This window comes from Manacus vitellinus, unplaced genomic scaffold (assembly GCF_001715985.3).
Source record: "Manacus vitellinus isolate BGI_N305 unplaced genomic scaffold, ASM171598v3 scaffold_123_pilon, whole genome shotgun sequence".
NCBI lineage: Eukaryota > Metazoa > Chordata > Aves > Passeriformes > Pipridae > Manacus > Manacus vitellinus.
Window position 1 is genome coordinate 73,909 of NW_021938915.1, and position 19,488 is coordinate 93,396.

At 57.3% G+C, this 19,488-nt stretch overlaps 1 protein-coding gene across 1 annotated transcript in view; it reads right to left on the minus strand.

The window, feature by feature from the left end:
- Nucleotides 1-19,488, minus strand: part of INTS3 (integrator complex subunit 3) — a 35,914-nt gene that overhangs the window by 6,106 nt on the left and 10,320 nt on the right. The window contains exons 18-46 of the mRNA XM_029965904.1: nt 19,340-19,427; nt 19,107-19,190; nt 18,645-18,728; nt 15,562-15,675; nt 15,199-15,283; nt 13,806-13,872; nt 12,974-13,118; nt 12,097-12,226; nt 11,226-11,323; nt 10,632-10,823; nt 10,402-10,489; nt 9,943-10,022; nt 9,064-9,155; nt 8,535-8,641; nt 8,128-8,247; nt 7,344-7,473; nt 6,673-6,727; nt 5,806-5,909; nt 5,499-5,543; nt 5,134-5,253; nt 4,851-5,004; nt 4,171-4,239; nt 2,822-2,897; nt 1,597-1,710; nt 1,475-1,523; nt 792-959; nt 415-515; nt 147-219; nt 4-76 (exon numbers count right to left, since the gene is read on the minus strand). Coding sequence (XP_029821764.1) covers nt 4-76; nt 147-219; nt 415-515; nt 792-959; nt 1,475-1,523; nt 1,597-1,710; nt 2,822-2,897; nt 4,171-4,239; nt 4,851-5,004; nt 5,134-5,253; nt 5,499-5,543; nt 5,806-5,909; nt 6,673-6,727; nt 7,344-7,473; nt 8,128-8,247; nt 8,535-8,641; nt 9,064-9,155; nt 9,943-10,022; nt 10,402-10,489; nt 10,632-10,823; nt 11,226-11,323; nt 12,097-12,226; nt 12,974-13,118; nt 13,806-13,872; nt 15,199-15,283; nt 15,562-15,675; nt 18,645-18,728; nt 19,107-19,190; nt 19,340-19,427 — 2,905 coding nt within the window. The remainder of the gene's footprint in view (nt 1-3; nt 77-146; nt 220-414; nt 516-791; nt 960-1,474; nt 1,524-1,596; nt 1,711-2,821; nt 2,898-4,170; nt 4,240-4,850; nt 5,005-5,133; nt 5,254-5,498; nt 5,544-5,805; nt 5,910-6,672; nt 6,728-7,343; nt 7,474-8,127; nt 8,248-8,534; nt 8,642-9,063; nt 9,156-9,942; nt 10,023-10,401; nt 10,490-10,631; nt 10,824-11,225; nt 11,324-12,096; nt 12,227-12,973; nt 13,119-13,805; nt 13,873-15,198; nt 15,284-15,561; nt 15,676-18,644; nt 18,729-19,106; nt 19,191-19,339; nt 19,428-19,488) is intronic.

Below are 19,488 nucleotides of genomic sequence, written 5' to 3' on the forward strand. Positions count from 1 at the left end.
GGCTTTGCGGCGGCTCTTGGGGGGTTTGCTGGAGGAATCCTCGTATTCCTCGGCCAGGGAGAACAGGTCGGAGAACCTGGAGCAGGGAAAAGGGGGTGTCAGGGGGGCTTTGGAGGGGTAGGCAGGGAGGGGAGGGGAGGACTCACTTCATCTTGTGGGCCTCGTCACAGCTGGCCTGAACGTGCTGCAGCGCCTGCAGGATCGGGGTCTGACTGAAAACTGGGGGAGCACCGGGAATGGGGGTCAGGGAGCGCCGGGACACGGGAATCCCACCAAGCCAGGGCTCTGGATACAGGGCAGGGACTCCCAGTGTCCCATGGGGTGACTGGGATGGTCCCAGCAGGCAGAGGATCCCCCCCCCGCCTCCCAGAGTCCAGACATTCCCAGTATCCCAGTGTCCCTGGGGGCACCCACAGTTGTGTTTGGTGTTGGTGAGGTTGAGCCGAAGGTTATCCAGGTGCTCCAGGATCTGCTCCAGGGTCAGCTGGGCCAGTTTGCTGCTGGAGCTGCGCAGGCTGGGGGGACACAGGAACACAGGAATTTGGGATGGGACCCCTCAAATCCAGGGTGAGACTCCCCAAAACAGGGCAGGATCCCCCAAAAACAGGGATGGGAATTGGGAATTCTGTGGGAAGGGAGCACAGCCTGGGAAGGGGAGGAAATCCAACCCCATTCCTTAGGGGGGAATTCTGTGGGAAGGGGGCACAGCCACCTTACAGGGCAGGTGGGAACCACCCCCCCCCACATTCCCAAGTTTGGGAATCCCCTGGGAATGGCTCTCCCCATCCAACCTCTGCCTCTTCCTGGGCAGGCTGTTGTTCTTGATGAGCAGGGCCTTGATGTGCTCGCCCAGCAGGTCGTCGTGGCGCAGCCCCCAGTGCCGCAGGATGCTGGTGGTGAACTGGTCGTCGGGGTGGCATGGCCGGCTCAGCACCATCTTCACCATCTCCTCGCTGGGCCTGGGAAAACCGGGAATGGGGAGGGGGGTGATGCCCCCAGACCCACATTGGAGACCCCCAGCACGCAGCTTGGAGCTTCTCCCCCCAGGATTCCAGGGGCTCCCAGTGAAACCCACTCCCGTGGTCCAGGACAGTCCTGGTGGTCCCTGGACCCCCTCAGTGCCTCCCCAGACCCCCCCCTTGGTGCCCCCACAAAACCCCCTCAGTGGCTCCCCCATCCAGGACTCCAGGCACAGCCAGGGGCTCCCGGTATCCCAGTGAATCCCAGCTTCCGTGGAGCAATGGGGACAGTCCTGGTGGTTCCCCCAGAGACCCCTCAGTGACCCCAGAGCCCCCTCAGTGTCTCCCAGGACCCACCCTGGATCTGCCCCAGAGCCCCCTTGGTGTCCCCTCCATCCAGAATTCCAGGTACTGCCAGGGGCTCTCGTTATCCCAGTGCATCCCAGCTCCCATGGGGACACAGTCCCAGTGGTCCCTGGACCCCCTTGGTGCCCCCCACGCCCCCCAGCACTCACTTCTCCCTGCGGAGCTGCAGCAGGAGGCAGGACAAGGCCTCGGGATGCTCTGGGAAGGAGGAGGGTCCGGCTCAGCCCGGGGGTCCCACCCGGCGTGGCCCCCCCGGGCTGGGGACACTCACCCTTGTACTTGAGGTGCTGCAGGATTGGGATGATGGTCTCCAGCGGGATGTTGTGGGCCAGGAACAGCTGCCACGTGCAGTACTGCTCGAAGGTCTCCCAGTCCAGGCTCTGGACTGGGGTGGGGAGGGGGACAAAAGGGACAAGAGGGACAAGAGGGACAATGGGGAGAATGGAGATAACAAGGACAAGAGGGACAATGGGTGGGACAATGGGACAAGAGGGATAACGGGCAGTAGGGAGAACAGGGACAACAGGGATAACAGGGTAACAGGGATAACAAGGACAATGGGGACAACATGGACAAGGAGGACAAGAGGAATAATGGGGTCAATGGGGACAACAGGGATAATGGGGACAACAGCGGAGAAAACAGGGAGAATAAGGATAACGGGGACAACAAGGACAACAGGGACGAGAGATAACAGGACAAGAGGGACAAGGGGGATAACAAGGATAAGGGGAATAACAGGGATAACAAGGACAATAAAGACAATGGGGACAACAGGCACAAGGGGGACAAGGGGCACAAGAAGAACCTGTCACAGCCCCTTTCCGAGCTCTGGGGACCTCCAAACCTGCCCAGGGTCCCCCCAACCTCCTCTGGAGCACTGGGAATGGGGCCGGAGCCCTGTCCTGGGAAGAGGCTCTGGGATTAACAAGGTTCATTAATTAAGGGGTTTATCCCACTGCTTCCGGCTTTGTGACCCCAAAGCTGGATCAGGAACAGTGGGATTTGTTCTGGGAACATGGAGCTCTGGGAACACAGAGCTCCGGGAATACCGAGCTCCCCATCCCGGCTCTGTGAGGACCCCGTGGAACTGGGGCAGATTCTGAGATTTTCCTCTTCCTTGCCTTATTTTTCAATTCCCAGGAGCCTGGGATCACCCTGTCTGGCACCATGGAATGCTGCAGCTCCTGGGAATATCACTCAGTAAAACCATTATGGGCTCAGATCACAGGGATAAATCCCACAATCTGGTTTGGGGCCATGATCCTTCAATCCCTGGAGCAAATCCAGCCCTCGGGATACCCCGGGCAGCCCAAGGAGCCTCTTGGAGCAGCCCCACAGGGATCTCCCTGTGGGAAAGGCCCTCCCTGGAAAGGGCAACACCGTGGCCAAGGCTGGAGCCTTCTCCCTTCCCAAGGATTTGGGGGGGTCTCCACAAACTGGGGGCTTCCTGGGCATTGCTCTGCCCTCATTCCCAGCCGGGGAATGCCACTCACTGAGGATGTTGAGCACGGAATCCTTGCGGAACATGACGAGGTTCCCCATCATCACGTGGCACACGAGCTCCTGCAGCTGTAAGGGGGCACAAGAGGGGGGTCAGAGGTACCTGGGATCTGTGGAGCGTTCCCAGGTGGGATCCAGCGGGAAAGCCCAGAGATCCTGGTGGGAAAGGGGCCAATGGCTCCCGAGAGCATCCCTAGGATCTCTGGGAGAGGTGGGTGGGGGCTGTTCCCTGCACACAGAGCCCACTTTGGCTCCATTTTGGGGTCAAATCTCCTGGGAACAGGGCAGAGAGGTTGGGAAGGAGCTCCCAAGTTGGGAATGAGCTGCCATGTAGGGAAGGAGCTGCTTCTCATCCTCTGGATCCCTGCTCCTCATGCATCTTCCTCCCTGCTCCTCATCCTCATCCTCTGGATTTCTGCTCCTCATTCCCTGGATCTCTGCTCTTCATCCTCTGGATCTCTGCTCCTCATCCACCTTCCTCCCTGCCCCTCTGGACCCCAGAGGACCCTCTGGATCTCCCTCTCTGGATCCAGCCCCCTGGATCCCCCAGACAGGCTGACTCCACCCTGGCAGACCCTGGAAACGGGGAAACAGCTGGAGAATACCAGGAAGAACCGAAGGAAGGAATGGGAGCAGGGAGGGGAGAGGAAACACTCCGGGAACAACCAAACCTTTGGATTTGGGGGCTGAGCCGGCGGGGAAGGTCGGAACATCCCAGCTCAAACCTTTCCTGCCCCGGCTCCCATCCCCTGGAAAACTTGCTGGCGCAGCATTCCAGCTGGGAAAGGCAGGAGTGGCCAGGAACAGGGTATAAATAGGGCAGGGTGAGGGGTTATCGGCAGATCCCGCTCCAGACGGAGCTCAGCATTCCAGAAGTGCCCCCAGCATTCCAGAGGCGCCCCCGGTGCCCCCAGGGATATTTTTAGGTTCTCATGGCAACTCGGGGCAGGGAAAATTCCTGCCAGGAGCTTCTGCAGCTGCCTCCCAGCGGGAGCAGGATGGGAAGAGCCAGCGGGATGTGCTGTTGGAATCGCTCTCCCGCGGTGGCTCTGCAGTGTGTCGTCCCCCCCCTCCCCCCCCCTCCCGCCAAGGGGTTAATTAGGGATAATTAGCATTGATTGTCCAGGAAATCACTCTCCAGGAGATCCCTTGGAAGCAGCGGTTTGGATTCAGCCTTTGGACAACACAAGGAACACCTGGAGCTCTGCGATGGGGAGCGGAGCACTAAGGAAGAGGAGCTCGCATATGGAATGTTTTGGGGTTAAATCTCCCGGGAATGGGGCAGAGGGATGGGGAAGGAGTTGGGAATGAGCTGCCATGTCGGGAAGGAGCTGCTTCCCACCTGGAAGGAGTCAATGACGGCCACGATCATGTTGAGCAGCTCCCCGCTCCGGAGGGTCTCGTCCGGGAACTGGGAAAGCACAAAATCCAGGTAGGTTCAGGGAAAGGCACCAGGGAAAAGCCTCCCAGAAGCTCCAATCTCAATGGAAAAACTCCAGAGGGCCCAGCCTGCGCCGGGAGTGTGAAATGTCCAAGGGGTGGCAGCCGTCAGCCATCCCAGAGCTCCTGGAATTCCCTGTTTTTCCCTCTCCCTGTTCCGGGGCCTCGTGGTGACACAGACGGAAACAGCCCATCCATCACCCTGGGAGCCAAAGGCCGGCAATTCTGGCGGCTCCACACGGATCGGGATGTGCAGACGGCTGGTCCTGGCACTCGGGGTCACTGTGTCCATGGGGAAGGACCAGTCTGACCCCACTGGGAGGGATCCCAAGGACTGGGGAGGGATCCGGCTGCTGCTCCTGCACCACGGACACAGGTTTTCCTCCCCTCTCCAGGCTGTGCCTGTGCCCCTTCCCACAGAATTCCCACCCTAAGGAATGGGAATGAGCTCAGGGCACACCTGCACCAGGTGAGGGGTTCCTGGTGCCCCTGGAATGCGCTCCCAGGTGAGGGGTCCCAGGTGGGGGTCACACCTTGGTGTAGATGGAGGGGTTCAGTGAGGGGTCTCAGGTCGGGTCTCACCTCGGTGTAGATGGAGGGGGTGAGGAAGCAGAGCAGCCTCACGTCGTCCTCCTGACAGGCCTTCATGTCCATCATGAGGCAGGTGTGGAGCTCCCCGAGCTGCGTGGCCTGAGCAAAGGACTCGTACAGGCTCATCTTCCCCAGGGCAGCTTTGCTGGGGACAGAGGGGACATGTGAGGGGACAGCAGAGGACAGCAGGGGACAGGGGAGAGGGGACTGGGGAGGGTTGGGCCACAGGTGAGAGAGGGGCCCAGGTGAGAGGGAGGTGCCCCGGTGTGCTCACCTGGCCCTCAGGTAGTAGAGCAGGTGGTACCCAATCTTGGGCTGCTTCTGGTAGAGCTCGGAGAGCAGGTCCAGGAGCAGGGAGAAGCCGCTGTTGTCCTCCTGCATCTGGCACAGGTTCCTTGGGAACACGGGAGTGTCACTGGGATAACACAGAGCAGCCTCCCCACAGGGCAAACCAGCTCCCAGGGCCTGCATGTGGGAGCTCCACTTCCCCAAATTCCCACAGAATTCCCCCAAACAACTCTGGCTTTCCTGCGTTTTCCACTAAAACCACAACCAGACAGTGAGAAACTCTTGGGATTGTGGGATCAGCACTGGGATCAGGTGGGATTAAGCTCATAAAGGATTTGGGAGCAGACATACCTAAATATCAGGTAGAGAGGCTTCCCCACAGACTCCTCCAGGGACCTGTGGGATAAATGGACACTGAGCCCTCTGGGCACCCACATTCCATGTTTTCCCAGGAAAACTCCTGGATTTTGTTCATGTTTCCCCCCAACAGCTCTGATTGCAGGTCCTGCTCCAAGAAAACCTTGGATGAAGAGCCTTTTGGGGCTGGTTTGTGAGTTCAGCAGAGGAACTTCCCTTCCCAAAATGGGGATATTTCCCTGGGAAAAGCCCAAATCCAGTGTGGAAGGATGAGCCACATAAAAGAATTCCCAATTCTTACTCCTCTGTGATTTCCTCTGGCAGAACCTCCCCACGGAAGTGAGCCTTGAACAGCTCCTGGAGGCAGGAGGCGAGGACAGAGAGCTGCTCCGAGTCAAAATCCTCCTGGAAGAGGGACAGGGATGAGGGACATGGGAACATCCCCCTGCCCAGCTCTGGGAACGGATCCCGGGTGGCTCTGGAGCCATTTTCCAGCCCCTGATTAATGCTCCCAATTAACACCCAGCCCTGCTTCCTTCCCAATCCCTGTGCTCCACTTATCCTAGTGATTCCAGGAGTCCAGCTCTCCCTGTGCCAATGGGACTGTGGACATGTGGAGATGAGGATTTACATCCCCTGCTCCCAGATCCCAAAGGGCCTCTTGAGTCCAGATGGGGGCAGGGGACGGAGCCTTCCCCGCTCCAAAAAAGCTTGGAAACATCCCAGATCACTCCCGGTGATCCCAGATCACTCCCAGCAATCCCAGATCTCTGACAGTGATCCTAGACCACTCCCAGATCTCTCAGATCACTGACAGGGATCCTAGATCTCTCCCAGCTATCCCAGACCATTCCCAGTGATCCCAGTTCTCTGCCAGTGATTCCAGATCACTCCCACCCATCCCAGACCACTTCCAGCTATCCCAGCTCTCTCCCAGCAGCTCCTGGGGATGTTTAGGCACCGGGAACAGGGACACAAAGCCCTGATGGATTGATTTGGCCCCGGGAGACCCTCCCATGGACAGAGCTGCCCAGGGGCATCCTGGGCTCCCAGAACAGATCCCAAACAGATCCAGGTGTTCCCACACTCCTGTGTCCCAACCCCAGTGGCAGAGGAGATCCCAGATCCCAGCTGGGAGCTCCATCCCAGCCCATCCCAGCTCTGTTACCTCCAGGACCTGATCCACGATTTCCTGCATGACCTCACACTGCGCTTCCGTGTCACTGCAGCACAAAAACAAGAGGAAATCCAAATTATTTGGGAAGACTGGGGGAGCAGGGACATGAGGGAATTCGTGCTGGGCTGGGGGGCTCAGGGTGGGGGGTCAGCGCCAGGTTTTTTGGAGGCACATCCAGGAGGATCTGCTACAGATCTGGCAGTGCCCGGAGCAAGACGGGCAAATTCCAGGATTAAAAGCAGGAGGTTAAGTGCCCTTGGAGCCATAAATTCCATGGAATCAGTTGGCTGAGCCAAGGTCGGGAGCTCTGTTTAACCTCCCTGAAGGCAGTGAATTCCAGCAGGAACATGGAGAACACTTGGACACAGGTTCCCTGTTCCATCCCAATGCTCCAAACCCCCTTTTCCTCAATCCCACATCAGAGGGGGAAACTCGGAGCCTTTTCCTTCCCTGTCCCTGACCCAGAGCCCCACTGCAGCTCCCAGGAATTCCTGCTGTGTCCTGCTCCAAGGACAGGCTCCTCACCAGCACCTTCCCAACCCCTTTTCCTGCAGGAATTCCCTCTCCGTGCTCAAGGGGCTGGAGGAGCTCTGGAGTTGGAAGGCCTTGGGAACCACTTCCCTGGAGAGATCCACAGGAAAGGGAATGGGAAAGGCCCCGACCTGCCCTTCTGCAGCTGCAGCACTTTGTCCTTCAGGGACTCGTCCAGCTGGTCCAGGAATGGGGTGATATCCACAGGCTCCTCCACGATGGATTCCTTGATGGGATGGAACCTGAACTCCCTCTTCTTCCCTGAACCAAGGGACACCACGGGGAAATCAGGGATTTTCCCAAGGTTTAAAGAACTCTAGAGACAATCCCTGTCCCACCCTGGGATCCTTCCCCTTGGAGACGTGTCCAGGGATGAGGATGGGAAGGGAGCCAAACGCAGGCGGTGTCCAGGATTGTGATCCCTGTTCAGTTCCATTCCCAAACCTCATCCTTCAGCATTCCCAATGTGCTCCATGGATCGAGACTGGGATTCTGGGGCTGCTGTGTCACATCCTCTGCCCCATCCCAGGTCTGTGGTCCCTTCCCACTGCTGTGAAACCCCCAGGAAGTCCAGGAGAATCCAACCACCGAGGGCGGGAACAGCTCCAGAGGGGGAACAGAGGGATTTGTGTGGGACCAGTTGGAATCTCTAAAGCTCCAGGGAATGGCCAGGAAAGACAAAGCCCGATAGCCCTTCCCTTTGGATCTGGATCCAACACTCTGGACCTGCTGCCAGGGATTGGGAAGCAGCAGCTCCACACCTTCTCCTGGAGGAGAAGGGATCTCCAAAGGGGATCAGCTCCCGGACAAGGGGCTTTGAGGGAACTGTGTTTGGAGGTGGGAACTCTCCACCAAGGGCACGGTGCCAGTGAGGAATCCCTTGAGAATTCCAGGCTGGAAGCTGAGTCCCCTCACCTTTGCTGTTCAGATCCTCCTCATCATCACTGAAAGCGGCCTCGGCATTGTCATAGCAACCGTCATCCTTCTCTGCCAGGTGATTGTCCATCTCCATGGGAACGGGCTCCTCGATTTTCACTGCGGGGGTCGGAGCAGGGAGAGGGCTCGGGAGGCTTCAGGGCTCTGCCTGGGCCACCCATCCTGAGAAACACCTCCAGGAACAGGAGTAAAATGCTTTGGGAAGAGGGGAGGGATCCTGGGGATGCTCAGGAGCTCCACGGAAAAGAGGGAAGGGGTGTTGTGCCTCTCCAGTGCAGTGACCGCAACCCCCCTAAATCCCAAATTCTTCTCCCTGAAGTCCCATCTGACCCTGCTGCTGCTTCAGAGATTCCAGGGAAAGCCCCATCCCACCCCCCATTCCCTACCTTCGATGGGGGGTGAGGGGGAACTGCAGAATTCTGGGAATTTCTCCCTCAGCATGGCCCGGAGCTCCTTGTCCAGCTTGGGGTTGTCAAACAGGGGGGCCAAGTGCCTGGGATGGGAGGGCAGGAAGGGAGTGGGATAAGCAGGAACTGGGATGCAGAGGATTCATCCCACTGGGAATGTTGGGGGGCTCTTCCCAGGGTTTGTCCCAGATCCCACCTGGAGCTTCCCTCAATCCACCACGTGGGAATGGGACAAGAGGACCCAGAGCTCCATGACCTCGGCTCATCCCGGGGTCATTCCCACTGATCTGAGGCTGGAAATTCCCTCCTCCCCACCCCTTTCCTTCAAGGAACAGCTCCAGGACAACCCTCAGCACCAGAAAGACACAACTGTGGCTGTTCCCAGACACAGCTGTGGCTTCTCCCAGGATCCAGGACAACACCACCCCCCTCGGAGCTCTGTGAGGCTCTTGACTCAGGGAAAATGGGGGAAAATGCCATAAAATGTGGGAAAACTCGGCGCTCTTACGCCAGGACTCGCTTCTCCACGATGTGGGTGAGGGAGTTGAACACTCCCTGCCGGACATGAACATCCAGAGGGGGATAGAAATTGGGAATGATCTGGAAGTGGGAGGAAAACTGTGTCAGCGGCAGAGAATTCTCCGAGTCAGAGTTGGGGGATGTGGGAAGGAGGCCCCAAAAACTCTGTCCACACACAGAACTTTGCTTCCAGAGGGAGGGAGAGGATTCCTCTCTGGATCTGGCACACCCTAGGAACCTCCCACCCAGCTCCTCCGCCAGGAGCCAGCAGCTGGTTTGGACTGGGAAGGACAGGAGTGAACAACTTCCAGGGCCACAGAGATCCTGCTTCCAAGAAACACCCCCAGCCCTCCCTGGGACCAAATTCCTGGAAGCAACGGCTCCTGCCACTGCTTCCCTGCCCAGGGATGGGACACAGTGGCTCTGGATCATCCCGGGCTGCAGAGAGACTCTGATCCCCTCCAGGGGGGAATTCTGAGCCAAGAATTCCACGAGGAACTCAAGGGAACAATTCAGAAGCCTTTTTCCTGCATCATCCTGGAAGGATTTACTGGCAGCATTCCCTTCCCACAGTGGCTTCCCACTAATGAAGGACACATGGACGCAACACTCCGACCTTGGGAATGCCCCTGGATTTATCCAGGAGGACCCACCAGGGGCTGGAAGAGGTGGTAATTTGGCAGCCAATCCCTCCTTAATTTGGGATAAGAGGGGAAGTTCAAAGGGATCAGAAGGTGACTTGAGGTGACACTGAGGAATGAGGGGAAAAAAAGTGGGAACAGCCGTTCTGGTTGGAATCTGTGGAGCCCAGGGGCTGCTTTCCCAGCCCTAATCCCTGGGAATTCCTGGGAGAGCGAGGGAAACTCACCCGGCACATGAAATCCAGGAGCGTGGCCGTGATGGCGGGATGGGGCTTCATGGAGTGGTGCATCACCAGGATGGCAGGTTCTGGAAGGGTGACAGGGATGAGACCCCCATGGATCCCAAATTCCCTGTTCCCCTGGCAGAGCCTGCTGTGGGATCGGGACAGGGATCCCAAGGTATCCCCCAAAGGAGCCCATCCAGAGCAGGAGCCCCATGGAGCCCATCCAGAGGAAGACCCCCGTGGAGGCAATTCAATCCCAATGGAGCCCATCCCAAGCACAACCCCCATGGAGCCCATCCATGTAAAACCCCCATGGAGCCCATCCATGGAAGATCCCTGTGGAGCTCATCCAGAGGAAGACCTCCATGGAAGCAATCCAATCCAAATGGAGCCCATCCCGAGGAAGACCCCACCCATGGAAAACCCCCCTGGAGCCCCTCCCCAGGAGGCCCCTGCCCACACCGATGTTCATGATGCTGTCCTTCTCGGGGTTGAAGAAGAGCCAGTCGTAGAACAGGGCCAGCTTGGCATTGGAAGCAGCGACGTTGGACTGCAGGAGCCAAAACATCCCGGATTATCCCAGGAACACAACGCCAAGACCCCTCACACCACAACACTGCCCACCACCAGGAACGGCCCAAGAGCAGGAACCCCGCGGAGCCCATCCCGAGGGATTCCCCCGCAGGACTCACGGTGCAGGTGGTGAGCAGCCAGCCGATGATGGCCCAGCGCGGCAGGATGTCGGAGCTGAGCACCTCGTTGGAGGGATGCACCACCCCGCAGATGTAGCGGATGAGGTCGCAGCGCAGGGACTGGCTGTCCGGGGTGGACAGGTACTGCCTCTGGAACCAGTCCTGGTACCGCTTCTGCTGCCCAAAGCGCACCTGGAGCGGCGGGATTGGGGGGATTCCCATGGAGGACCCGGCTTGGGCCGGACCGGGGAGGAATCTGGGACAGAATTTAGGTGGAATTTCCCAGGTAGGACCCTGGTTTGGCTGGGCCGGAGGGAATTTGGGAGGGAATTTTGGTGGAATTACCCTCAGAGGACATTGGTACAGCTGAGCTGGGAGGAAATTTGGGAAGGAGTTTTTGTGGAATTACCCTTGGAGGACCCTGGTTCAGCTGAGCTGGAATTTGTGAGGGAATTGAGGTGGGAATTATGCTTGTAGGACGTTGGTCCAGCTGTGCCAGGGGGAATTTGGGAGGGAATTTTGGTGGGATAACCCATGTAGACCCTGGTTCACCTGTGTCAGGAGGAATCTGGGAGGGAATTTGGTAGGAATTACCCGTGAGGTCATGAAGAGCAGCTTGGTTTCCATGTCGGGAGTGAGGCGACATGCCAGGAATTTGCGGGAAGTTCGGGATTGGAGGAGCTGCAGGACCCCTGGGAAGACATGGAGAGGTCAGTCCCATGGATACAGGCAAAAGGGATCAAGATTTTGCTTGGAACAGGTCAAAAACATCTGGCTGGAGGAAGGTTTTTAGGAATTTTCCCTGAGCATCATCCTGGATGTTTAAGGTGACCTTAAAGTGGTGCCAGAGGGGTGGGAACACTTCAAAGTGTCCCATTTCCACATTCCCTGGAATTGCTGCATCCAGAACCCACTGTGAAGCCCCCGGAGAAGGGAATAATTGATAGGAATATTATTAATATAAATTAAAATGATAAATCCATCCCTCTCCCCTCAGGTCAGTTTTAACCCAACCCGGGAGAAATTAAATCCCAATTAAGCGTCACTTGCTGGAGCTTCTGGAATTCTTGCTCTTTATGGAGCAGCCTCTGGAATTCTTGCTTTTTATGGATCTTCTCCAGGCACTGCTCAGACCCTTCCTGGTTTGGGCTCCAGCTCCACCTCAGCTCATAAATCAGTTAATTAAACAAAGCAACTCTAGTTATCATGGAATTCCAGACTGGTTTGGGTTGGAATGACCTTAAGGATCATCCATTCCACAGGCAGGGACACTTCCCACTGGATAAGGTTGTTCCAACCTGGCCTCAAGGATGAGAAACCACGGAAGTGTCACATCCACGCAACACAATTTAACAACATTCCCATCAGGTTTTTTGGGATGGTTCAATCCCGGAGGACTCTAAGCATTGAAAAATCCATGGAAAAAGTGCCAGTAGAGCTGAGGGAGCTGGTCCAGGCTAGGTACCTGTGAACTGGGTGTTGAGCACCTGCGGGTTGTGCAGGATGTCCTTCCAGAGCTGCTCGAATTCTGGGATCCGCGCCACGTTCTGGAGCAGCCGCACCAGGTCCCGGCCGATCATGAAACAATCCATGAACTAGGGAAAAAAAACAAGGAAAAGTCCCATCTCCCGGTCATCTGCTGGAGCAAGGGGATGGGAGGAGGGGGAGGGAGGAGCAGCAGAGCCCTTCACCCTTCTCACAGCTCCGGTGACTCACTCCAGGCACAGCATTCCCAATCCTGCCCCTGGCTTCCCACCCCCCATCGGAATGGGAGCAGGGACATGGGCAGGGAAGGGCAGGAGCTATTTTGGAATGTTCTCCCTCCCAAAGCAAACAATCAGCCCATAAATCTGCCATGTTTCTCCCCAGGATCCCGGCCAGGCTCCGGAGCTGGCGCTGGACACGAGAGCTCCTGACAGGAGGGAGGTGGGGGAGGAGCTGGAAAGCAGGGATTGGGGATGCAACCCCAGATTCGGGGGATTCTGAGGGATCTGGAGCCAAACGTGGCCTGGAGCTGCTGCTGGGACCCCCCCCCCAGCCCTGTCTGGGGGGTGAGACCCCCGCTGAGATCTCAAATTCCTTGTTCCCACTGACCTAGGGGATTGGGACAGGCTGGATCCATCGGGTGGGATCCATGAGATCCATGGAATGGGATCATAGAGTGCGATCTGTAGGGTGGGATCCATGGGGATACATGTCCATCATCTATAGGTTGGGATCCCTGAGATGGGACCAACCCGGTCCAACCAGTGTCGTGCCCTTCCCTTGGGTTCCAACACCCCCTGTGACGTTCCAAGGACGATTCCCCTGGGAATCCCTTCCTGGCCATTCCCAGCACTCACCCGTTCCCGGAGCAGGGAGATGCAGAAATCCACCTCCTTCTGGCGCAGCCCCTGGAGCTGGGGGGTGCCATGGTGGTCCACGAGCAGCCGCAGGTACGTGTACACGGCCATGGCCACCAGCAGGCTGCTCTTCAGCACCCACTCCCTGCAGGGACACAGCTCCACCTCAGGCAATTCCCACAGGGAATCATGGCCTGGAGGGGGACAATCACTGGGAATGGGGACAGGCGGGGATTTGTGGGATGGGTTGGGAAGGACCCCAAGGGACACAATTCCACCGCGGACAATTCCCACAGGGAAATGCGGCCCAGGAGCTGAATAAATGCTGGAACAACCTGGTTGGTCCCAGAGCAATGAAGGGATTTTAGGGATTATTCACTGCTATTCCAGCTTGGAGCCAACCTGTCCCCAAACCCTGCCTCTGGAATTCTGCCGCCAGGAATTCTGCTGAGCACCATTTGCCCCCGGAGGACAATGTGGAGCTCAGGATGAACTTCCCAGATGGCCCATCCCGGAGCTGCTCAAAGACAGGAAACTTTTCGGGCAATTAACAGTGTCCTGCTGCTCTCAAAGGAACTCCTCCCCCACAGATCAGGAAATCTGGGAAGGAAACATTCCCGAGATGCTGGTCCCGAGCCACTTGTGCTCCTCAGCCCCGCTCCCAACCCTGCTGAGGAGGGATTTTGGGATCTGGGGGGATTTTGGGAGGATTTGGGGACGTTCTCCCCCACACAACTTGCAAGAGCTTGGAATTCCTTGTTTGGGAATGTGGGAAGGGCAGGACACCCCCCTGTGAGGCAGCTGAGGGGGGTGGTTTCCCTGTTCTCTGTACCTTTGCTCCGTCAGGATTTCCAGAACGTTCTCTGCCAGCCAGATGTTCTTTGCTGTCACATCCCCACCTGGAAAAGCCACAGGACAGGGAAGAGATGGTTGGATGGAGCTGTGGGATTCTGGGATCCTGGGATTGTGGCCCCCACTGCTCCTGGTGTTCCCAGTAAGGCTCATCTCGGAGTTTGCTCTGTGCCTGGAGCCCTCATTCCTGCCTGCCCCAGGTGCTTGGCCATTCCCAGACACCACACATTCCCAGGGATAAGATCCCTCAGGGATCGAGGGGTCTGTGCTGCAACAGCCTTTGGAAAACAATCGTGGAGCTATGGAGTCAGGAATTATCCCTCTGGAAAGCAATGGGAAAGCCAGGAGGGGATGGGAATAGAAACCACTGGCAGCTGCTGAGGCTCCAAAGGGGAAACGACACCTGTGGAAAGTGCCCAAACTCTGGAATCAAGGCCAGGTGTCCCCTCAGAGTGGAGCTGGAGCATGGAGAACATGGAATTCCATGAGGCCCAAACAATGGGATCATAACGAAGGTCATTGGGTGGGAGCCAGGAGGGGCCCTGCAGGGGAGGGGCAGCACAGGGGACTTGGAATGTCCTCCTTCTCCAGGGATTTTCCAGCTGTTCCGTGTGGCAGCAGGGCTGAGGCGCTCTGGACTGTCCCTCCCTCCCATCATTTTCCCCCCCGGAGCTGACCCGGCACTTCCCAGTGTGTCCTGGCACTTCCCAGTGTGTCCCAGTACCTCTCAGTGTGTCCCAGTACCTCTCAGTGTGTCCCAGCACCTCCCAGTGTGTCCCAGCAAAGACACAGCCCCAGGTTTGCCGTGAGACACAATTCCAGCCCCGTGGACGTCATTCCCAGCCCCAGGAACACGGAAGAGGCGCCGTTCCTGTGGCTCCGGAAAGGCGTGAGTGTAGCTTGGCCGGGGGGGCTTCCCGTGGGATCATCCCGTGGGATCATCAGCTCCCCTGCTCTCCAGGAGCTGCCAGCCCAGCTGATCCCAGGGAAAGGCAGCCACAGGAAGCCAACACTTCCTGGCTGTTCCAGCCTTTGCCAGGAGCCTCCCGGTTCCGGCTGGTCCATCCCTCAGGAGGGAACAACGGGATCGTGGAGGGGGATCCCTGGCTCTGTCCTCCCAGGAGGGAATTCCTTCCTGGACAGGCTGGAGAAGGCTCCTGGGAGCTGGGGATGGACCCCAGGGATCCGTGGGACCTGAGCTGGGAACACATCCTGAGGACAGATCCCCGGAAGATCCCACTCAGCTCCAGCTCCATCCCGGGGTCTCCAGGTGGGATTCCCGCTGTATTCCAGTGTATCCCAGTGTGATCCCAGTGTATCCCAGTGTGATCCCAGTGTATCCAGGTGCGATCCCACCCCCCTGCAGGGCTCACCTGCGATCTGCTTCATGAAGGTCATGCAGACTCCATCGGCTCCCAGCACTCCGCTCTTCACCAGCTCCCGGAGCAGCCACACCAGCTGGGAGCGTGGGAATGCATGGGGCAGGGATTCGGGATCAGACCATCCATCACCTCCCCCCACTCCACCACATTCCCATTCCAAAGGTGCCTCCATCACTCGGAGCGACAGCAGTGCCACCAGCTCCCACAGCTGCTCCCTATTCCCAGTTCCCTGTTCCCAGTTCCCTATTTCCTGTTGCCATCCATTCCCTGTTCCTGTTCCCTATTCCCAGTGGCCTCAACCTCCCCCTATTCCTGGTTGGTGTGGAGAAGGTGATTCCAGGGGTTTTCCCTCACCTGTGTCCGACAGGTGTCCTGGAGCTTCAGGTACTTTTCCATGAGGATGTGGTTGATCTTGTTGAGGACGATGTTCATCCCATCCCGGCTCACCAGGGCCAGGTCCCGGTAGCACTGCGGGAAAAGGGCACGGAAAACGGGAAAACCAGAATGGAAAAGGTCATGGAAAAAGGGAAAATCATCATGGAAAACACCTGCCTTTGTCACACCTAAGCAGAGAACAGCAAATCCACAAATCCCATGGAATTGGAGGCAGGGAGAGCCTTACATCCTCTGGGAATCTGTCTGACAGTGAGAACAGAGTCCGGTAGCTCCTCCCCCTCCTCAAATCCATAGGGATTGGAAAACTGGGAATAAACCTCCCCTACACCTTGGATTCACTGGATTCAGCCCCAGGAATGAACCAGGATGTTCCTGATCCCTTCCACGGCTCCAGAGGGACCACCAGAAAAAGGGACAGCCCACATTCCTTTGGGGAAGATCTATAAACCCACATCCAGCCCCCTCCAACCTCCCTGGCACCTAGAAAAGGCAGGGATCACAGGGCACATCCCAAATCCTTGGGGTCAGGGATTGGAGCCACCTGCTCCTCCCGCAGGAATTCCACACAGACGGATTTGGAGATTCCAGCTCAGTTTGGGATCGAGACCCAGAAATCCTGCCCAGGTCTGGGAGGGTCTGGGATGGGAACAGGGAATTTCTGTAGGGAAAGGAAGGAATTTCTGCACTCTCACAAACACTGGGCAGGGGGTGAAGGTGCTCTGGGTGCTCCCAGCATTCCCAGCTCTTCCCTCCCTCCCTCCCTCAGGACAGCAGGATGTGACTAGGGAGCAATTAATGAACTGGTTCATTAGTGCCAGGAAATGTCAGGATATTCCCGAGGCTCCTTCCCTGCAGCTCCTGGTAATGAGGCTCCAAAGACCCCTTTGACCCTGGAGCTCCTCCCTCCCCCCTTCCCCCAGCAAAACACAAACACACACAAAATTCCAAGCAAAAAAAAACAGGATCCCGGAGGTGGGGAATCTTTGGGGGCTGTTTGTTGATTTTAAGGTGATTGAAAGGAGTTTTTCCATGGATTTAAATCCACTGGGATGTCCCAGGACACAGCCCTGGATTCATTCTCAACTGATCCCGGCAGGATCCTTGGGAGAAGAGCTGGAACAGAGACACTCCAATGGATTTAGTCCTGGTTGAGGGCTTAAATCCCAGGATCAACAATCCCATTCCCTAGGGAAGTCTGGTAGCTCTTCCCCCTTTCTCACACCCTCAAATCCACAGGGAAACACTGGAATACCAGGAATAAACCCCACCTGGCAGAGAGGAGACCCTGTCCCATGTCATCCCAGCACGGATGGGACAGGGAGAATCCCCCAGGAATGAGGGGGAGAGCCTGAATTCCTTGATTTTTGCCAGGCTGGCACAATCCGGAGGTTCCTCCCAGCTCAGAGGGGTTTAATTAACAGGAGCAAGTGATTAATGAGGCTTTAAATGAGGGGACAGGGAAAGAAAACAGCCCTGGAGGGGGAGGGAGAGAGGGATGGGAGTCTTGGATCATCCCAGGGAGGCTCCGGGGCCTCCGAACCCATAATTCCGGAGCAGGAGGAGGAGCCCCGGGGCAGCTGGGCCTGGGCACGGGGGAGCCTGGGGGGCTCTGGGGCAGCTTTGGGGGCCTGGGAGGGTCCCTGAGCAGCTTTTGGGGTCCCTGAGCCCCCCTGACCACCCTCCCCTGGCACTGAGCCCCCTCAGCCGGGCACAACATCCCTGTTTTTCCAGCCAAGCAGATCCCAGGAATCCTGCAAAGCCTTTCAGGGGGATTTTGGGATCTCTCCTGGTGCCAGGGAAGGGTTAACCCCCCCCCCTCCCCATTTCCAGATGGACAACTCATCCCAAATCCTGGCAGGAATCCCTGCCTGGCTCCAGGCACAGGGACAGATTCAATTATTCCCAATTATTCCCTTGGAAAAGGGAGCAGCTGTGCCTGGAGCAGCAGCAGACACCCCCTGTCCCGGCTTCCCGGCGCCACTGGAATGATCCCTCCCTTTTCCAGAGGAACCCATGGAAAGGAACGAGCCAGGAAGTTTTCCCAGCTGGATTTGCCCAACCTTTGCTTCCACATGTGGGAGCACCTGCCCCAGGAGCCTCCCAGGGCATTCCCAGTGAGCTCCAGCATCCCAGAGTTTATTCCATGAGGTGGAAGTTCAGCCTTTGGAAAAACATCTCTGGCTCTTGCAGAAAAACAAGGGAAAATCCCCCTTGTCTTGGAAACAGGGATGTGGTGGGAGCTGCTCCAAGCCCTGGCTGGATCCAGGCTCTCCAGAATTCCCTGGGCTGGGATGGAGCAGGATCAGGCCCCAGGAATCCACGGGAAGGGTTTGGGAATGCTCAGGCCAACAGGGAGCTGGAGCAAAGCCCTTTATCCAAGAAAAAATCTGATTCCCACCAGCCAGGCCTCAAGATTCCCAGGAAAAGCACATTTTGCTTCCACGAGGTGATTCCTGGGGCCTGGATTTGGGAAGGCCTCAGGAGCAAAGCTCTTTATCCAAGGGAAAACCTGATTCCCATCAGTCCAGCCTAAAGATTCCCAAGAAAAGCATGTTTTGCTTCCATGAGGGGATTCCTGGGGCCTGGATATGGGGACAAATCCAGGAGTCTGATTCCCAAATCTGATCCAGGATGTGGATTTAATGGAGGTGGAGCTCTGGGAATCAGTTTTTCCCTGGGTATTGGACACATTCTTTCTCCAGGTGATGATTCCTGGAGGCACCTCCCTGTGGCTTCCAAGAGAAAAACCCCATTCCAGGTCTCCCAACCCAAGGAAAAAACTGGGAAAGGCCTGAGAGTTCCTTGAAGATTTGGGATTTGCCTCCCATGGCAAATCCAAGGAATTCCTGGGATGGGAGGGAGCCTGAGTTCCCTTCTCCATGGTAGGATCCTCATCCCTGCCCCACACGGACACAGCCAGACCTGGAATGTTCCAGGCCCTGCTCCACCAAAGGGCCCCTCCAGTACCTCCAGCAGGGAATTCCAGGCAGGAAAACCCCTGGGGGGGTGTGAATTCCCGGCCTTTTCCAGGGATTCCTCACCTTCTGTGCCTGGGCCGGCTCTGTCAGGACCAGGGTGAAGAGTCCCAGGCAAATCTCCTCGTGCTGGGGGGCCCCTTTGCAGATCTGGGGGATCAGCTCCAGGTGAGATTCCCGGTGGGAATGGAGGGGAGGGCAGGGAAAGGGAAGGGAATATTCCCTGTTCCCAGCTCCTGTTCCCAATTCTCTGTTCCCTGTTTCATTCCCACCTCCCTATTCCCACACTGTTCCCGGTTCCCACACCTCCTCCCTATTCCCTGTTCCCCACTCCCAGATCCCACACCTCTTCCCTATTTCCAGTTCCCCGTACCCACAGCTATTCCCTATTCCCAGTTCCCACACCTGTTCCCAGCTGCCATTTCCCTGTTCCCATTTCCCAGCTCCCTCCACAGTCAGCATTCCCAGATTCCCATCTCTCTCCCTGTCCAGCATTCCCAGATTCCCGGCATTCCCGGGCTCACTCACGTGGGCATTGAGGGCGTCGTTGGCCTCCCTCTCCGAGAGCCCGTTGGTCAGGGAGGTCACGATTCCCACACAGCGCTCCAGCCTCTGGAAAACAGGGAATGGCAAGGGACAGCTCAGCCAGGGGGCATTAGGGCCAGGAGAACATGGAGCAGGAGCATTCCCAGATCCTGGGAATGTCCCTGAGCCTGTTCCACCCCGGAACAGACCCCAGGTGTCCCAGGGAGACTCCAAACCTTCCCAGGAACAAAAGCCCAGTGGGAATTCAGGAAATTTGGAGCCTGAATAACATAGATCAGGAGGATTCCCAGATCCTGGGAAGCTCTGGCAGCATTCCAGGCTGGATGCCCCCCATTCCTAGCCCATTCCCAGCCCATTCCCAGGT